General features: G+C 37.2%; 1 protein-coding gene across 1 annotated transcript; it reads left to right on the top strand.

The window, feature by feature from the left end:
- The first annotated feature begins 1,772 nt into the window (after window positions 1-1,772).
- LOC113299772 (nuclear pore complex protein NUP50A-like) lies at window positions 1,773-4,766 on the top strand. The gene is made up of 2 exons (XM_026548856.1): window positions 1,773-1,929; window positions 3,120-4,766. The coding sequence occupies exon 2, from the start codon at window positions 3,185-3,187 to the stop codon at window positions 4,430-4,432; it is 1,248 nt and encodes a 415-aa protein (XP_026404641.1). The 5' UTR covers window positions 1,773-1,929; window positions 3,120-3,184; the 3' UTR covers window positions 4,433-4,766.
- The last annotated feature ends 543 nt before the right edge of the window (window positions 4,767-5,309 follow it).

Raw genomic sequence — 5,309 nt, 5'->3', positions numbered from 1 at the left:
TCATATTTCGAGATTTTTAACAAGACAAGCTTGACTCGAAATTTATTCTTTGTAAATCTACTAGAAGTCATATAACATAGTCTTAACAGATAGAATGGTAAGATAATGAGTAAAATAGAATGGTCCAGTCTTCACATACCTGATACAAAGTTCTCCAAATGTCTTCGTCGATCTTCAGTTCTCGAGGGTGATGTCAGATACTCAAATACCTGATTCTAACCTAATCCAAGACTTGACTTAGTAGACTAGCAATCAATATATAGTTTTGATCAACTAACATTGAAAACAAGCTTGAAATAGCAAAACCATGCAAGTCAACATGATTTTAGCTATCCCAGATTCCCAATATCCATCCTAACCCAACATCAATCAATACACCCTCGTAAGCCATAACTAACTCGCACCATATCTTTGCAAGCTAAGGCTGTTGGCGAACATAAATTAGTTCTTCACCGGTGGAGACTCTACAAATTGAATGACTTTGTATCATCTTTAAAACTTTCTGTAAGGTTTTAGATTTCCTAAATCAACATTATTAATACTAGACGTGCACCCGTGCTCTGCACGGGCTCAGTTCACCGTAGAAGTTCAGTTAGGAATGCAGGATCAATTATTCAAGATCATCTAATCAAACAGTATCCGTGTTCAAACTGTTCAAACAAATCATAATTTTAGAAATATGATCGCTTCAGAAAATATATAAGTGATATCTTGAGAAAAAAAACTGGGAAGTAATATCTATATAACAAAGGGAAAATCTTTCACCAGCTGACTAACCCGAGTTTACAAAAGCACTACCATCAAAATTAACCCTAATTTTCAAAATCAATCAATCCTAGTTTACATCAACTGATGATTAAAACTTTATAGAAGGATTCGGCATATAATTAAACCTAAAAAATAGGTATAATCCAAAAATGTTTCATGAGCGTGAGGGAGAGTTTTGTTTACTTGATCTCGACTGCATGTTCTCCTCCGTGATATACACGACTTATTTCACGGTTTTGGTATGATTTTTCTTTCTTCTAATCATCGTTGACCTGTAAACAAAATTGAGGAAGAAAAAATTAATCGGAGAAAGCCGTGGGGAAGAGAGTTTCAGGCGCGGGTTTAGTTATTTTAGGTTTCAAATGATGCGAAAAATATCAAATATTAGTGGTGTCAAATATTAGTGTAGTGACGGAAAAACCTAGAGTTTTCTTTTTTTCGCGGCTTAGCTTTTTTTTTAATCCTTCAGATTAGAAACCTAGGCGTTCGTCTAAATAGTAAAATAAATTCGATGGTGTTCCCGGACAAAATATTGGTGATGTGAAACAACGGGATGTTCTTATTGACCGAAATATACCCCGGTGAGGCCAGAAGCTCTAGGAAAAGAGCTTTATTCAGCTTTTAACCACAACAGAGGAAATTCACTTGCAATCATATCAGTAATAGTTTTTTTTTTTTTTGGAGCTCGACTCTTTTTCGAAAAATAAATAAATTAACGATACTTCCAAATTTTCTTTTCCCAGTTCAAGTTAGCATGATTACCCTACCATTATCTAATATGCACCGACAAAAATTTCTTTATCCATAATACAAAGTCAAATCCTACGAACATAATCAATCTTCAACATTTAATCTAACGGCTCACAATATTAAGCTCAGTTTAAGACCAGCAGCGCATGATAGTTCCTTGTAGGAAGATATAACATGGTTTGAAAATTTTAAGAATAATAAATAAAAGCAGATCTATATATTTGAGGACAGATTTTTATTTAATTTCTCATTATTTATTTATTTCATTAATTTCTTTTCTCCGTTGCGTCTTCTTTTTATTCTTTTTCTCCTCAGTTGAAGCAACCACAGGAGAAAAAACCCTTACTTTTTCACTTCTACAACTACTACCACCACCACAGAGGCGGAGATATCAGAAACCCATTGCTCAACGTAAGTTCTTCTCTCTGATCTTTAATTTTTCTGGGCTTTTTTTTTTTTGTTTGGTTCATGGGTTTTTCATTGGATTGTTGGAGTTTTTGGTGTTTCTGTAATTTTTAGTGAAACCCTTTGATAAGATTAGGCTTTGAAGGTTGATTTGACAACCCTTTTAGTTAGATTTTAGGAATTAGGTTGACATATGTATTTAAAACCCTAATTTTAGGTTAGGGTTTTGTGTGATTTATGGAATTTGTTTTAGGTTAAATATGTTGGAGAAGTAGTTGGGCTGAAGATGTAATATCTGTTAATTTTTTTTGAAGATTCTTTGCTATGATGGTTTCTGTTCTTAGTTTGGGCTGTGTTGGGAGGAAGGGACAATTTGATGTGTTTTGTGTTTTGTTTGGTATGAGCTAAGCTGAATCAGTTGGAAAATTGGAATTCTGGGTTTTGTTTTGTGTTTTTAGTTATCTTTCAATTGTGAACATAGCTTGAATTGTTTGTATGCTGTTAATTATTTGCATCTTCTTTAATTCCTTTTGTAGCAACAAATTTGGGTTGCTCGTATTTTTTGATTTGATTTAAAGTAGACGTTACTTTTCCTGTTTGTAGAAGGTTTGAATGTTGGAGTCTTTTATTATATCTCGTTGATGGATTATGAAGTTTCGTTATGAACCTCATGTTTCGTTTGTTTAAGATGTGTAGGGAAACAAATCTAGGCGTTTTTTGCAACCTTTTGCTGGTATGAGTCAAAGTATAATTGAATATCTGTAGGAATCGAGTGTTACACTTGGTTTTCCGTTTTGTTGTTACCTTTACTATCTATTTGAAAACCTCCTATGCGTATATATGTTGTATGGCCAAATTGTTAGTGCTAGTCTTTCTTAGTGTTAGGAGTTCTGTTCTCTGGCATACTTCAGAATCTAATTCTTATTCTCAGTTGACAAAGCACTTCTTGTTAGTTGTCAGCAATGGGATTTACCAGTGTCAGTGACGTTTATGTTATTGATTTTCAAGCACGGGTGATTGAGAATAAAAGCTTTTTCATGTCTCTAGTTTACATATGATTTTGAATTCTTACAGTATGTTAGACTCTTGCAGATTCAGATATTTATTTTTTTATTGTTTCGGATTTGGTTAGTTTTCAAAATAAGAAGTAAAATTTGTTGATAGCAGTTTTATAACATGATGTTTTTATGCAACAGGATTCTCTCGATTTATACAGGAAGGGTTTGAGGATATTTAGTTTTATTTAAGTTTCAACTTTACCATGGGTGACGCAGAAAAGGATAATCCTCCTACTAAAAAGAGGGGTGCCTTGACAGAAATCTCACGAGACAACCCTGGTCTTGACGATGACGAGGAAACTCATGATCAAGACACCGGAACTTTCAAAAGAGCCAGTGAGGAAGTTTTGGCCGCCAGAAGAATTGTTAAAGTTCGTCGAAAAACTACACCTGCGGCTGCATCTTCCAATCCTTTTGCCGGTATCAGCTTGATTCCTCCGAAAGCTGAAACTGGTGCAGTATCAACCGCGTCGGTTGAAGCCCAGATAGTTAGTCAGAAACCAGTTGAAGATGAAGTGGATAGTGGTATTGTGAAGGGAGAGTCTGAGACTGAATCCAGAAATGGAAAAGATAAGCAGTTAGAAAGCAAAACTGAGGAAAAAACTGCTGAATCTTCTGAGAGTGTGGAGAAACCTGTACCAATTAGTGAGAGTTCTACTGACCCTGAGCCTACCAAGAACAAAGAAGATGAGAAAGAAAAGACGGAAAAAAATGGTGAGGGTGAGACTGATCCATCCGGCGCTACAACACCTCTGAGCTCATTCGGGGGTCTTGCGAGCAACCAAAATGCCTTCACTGGTCTTGCTGGAACTGGATTTTCCAGTTCTTCGTTTTCCTTTGGTTCAATACCGACAGACGGGCCTGCATTTGGTTCTGGTTCTGTGTCTCTCTTTGGGCTGAAAAGTGACAAACCTCCTACTTTTCCTCCACTGAATCTAGGGAACTCTTCAAATGGGAGTCCTGCATTTGGTTCTACTGGGTCATCGGATGCTACTACAACTAAAATTGTGGCCCCATCAATGCCAGAGGTGCCTGTAGAAACTGGGGAAGAAAATGAGAAGGCTCTTTTTAACGCTGATGCAGTGTTGTTTGAGTATCTTGACGGCGGTTGGAAGGAACGAGGAAAGGGAGAACTAAAAGTGAACATTTCTACCTCTGTTGCTGATCGAGCTAGACTTATCATGAGAGCCAGAGGTAACTTGCGTTTAATATTGAATGCTAGTCTCTTCCCGGACATGAAGCTTGCTAACATGGACAAGAGAGGTATAACTTTTGCTTGCATTAATTCTTGTACGGGCGGTGAGGGGAAAGATGCCCTTTCTACTTTTGCTTTGAAGTTTAGGGATGCGTCAGTAGTAGAAGAATTCCGTGCGATTGTTACCACACACAAAGGTAAAAAGACTGAACCTTTAAAGACCCCCGAGAACTCCCCAAAGGCTTCTGATGATTGAAGAGGGTACGGAAAGAAAGAAATCTTGTCGCTGTACGAAATTCGCTCTTGGTAATAGCTCCTGAAGTATTCCTTTTTTTTTGTTTCAAGTTTACAGAGTAGTACCGTGTAAGGTGAGGTCTTATCCTGTAGGTTATGTTTAGAGTTATATAAATTCGAGTCGTATCCATTTGGTTGTTGTGTGATGGCAACCTAGTCTTGGGCAGAGCGTTGCAAACTTTTATTTTTCTTTTCGGATAAACTCATTAAAAACTGCTAATGTGCAGCTCTGGATATGTGGATGTAAGTGTAACTTCTGAGACTGTGTTATAGAAGAGGCGTCTTTGTTTTTGATATTTGCATTATTTTGTGGAGAACTTTTAGGCTAATTCATTCTCCATTCTTGGAGGCCAAGAATGGAGAAGGATTAGTTTACTTGCCTAGTCGCGCCTCTTGGATGCCAAGAATGACACTGCTCAACTTTGAAGTGCTTTCACTGTGTTCTAGTAGGATTTTCTCCTATGAGTAACAAAAGCTGTTTAAAGGAATCCCAATGGCCTGGTATGTATTGTGAATGCAGTTAGTCACCTAATGGCCGCGGTCGCTTTGGATGCATTACTCGCGTTCCAAAGAGAATTCTGGGTAACATGAATTTCTTTGTATTCTGGCAGGTGTCAACAGTCGTGACCAGTGGGAGGAGTCTCTAATCTTCTTCCTGGTACCGAGTTGTTGTTATTCAGGTGTTTACTTGGGTCAGGTGGTCTGCAAAGACTTCTCCAAAAACAAAACCAAACAAGCTTCCATCTGACATCTACAAAATGACATTTTGTTTCTGAATTCTAAACAATAGAAACGAATTGGCTAAATTTCAAAGGCGACCGTAATGTGCACTAGAGGGG

This window comes from Papaver somniferum, chromosome 7 (assembly GCF_003573695.1).
Source record: "Papaver somniferum cultivar HN1 chromosome 7, ASM357369v1, whole genome shotgun sequence".
Classification (NCBI taxonomy): domain Eukaryota; kingdom Viridiplantae; phylum Streptophyta; class Magnoliopsida; order Ranunculales; family Papaveraceae; genus Papaver; species Papaver somniferum.
Note: the sequence above shows the minus strand (reverse complement) of the source record. Positions and strands in the feature narration are given on the sequence as shown.

Excerpts from the sequence above, each read along its gene's own strand:
- LOC113299772 (XM_026548856.1), top strand. The coding sequence starts at position 3,185 with ATGGGTGACGCAGAAAAGGATAATCCTCCTACTAAAAAGAGGGGTGCC.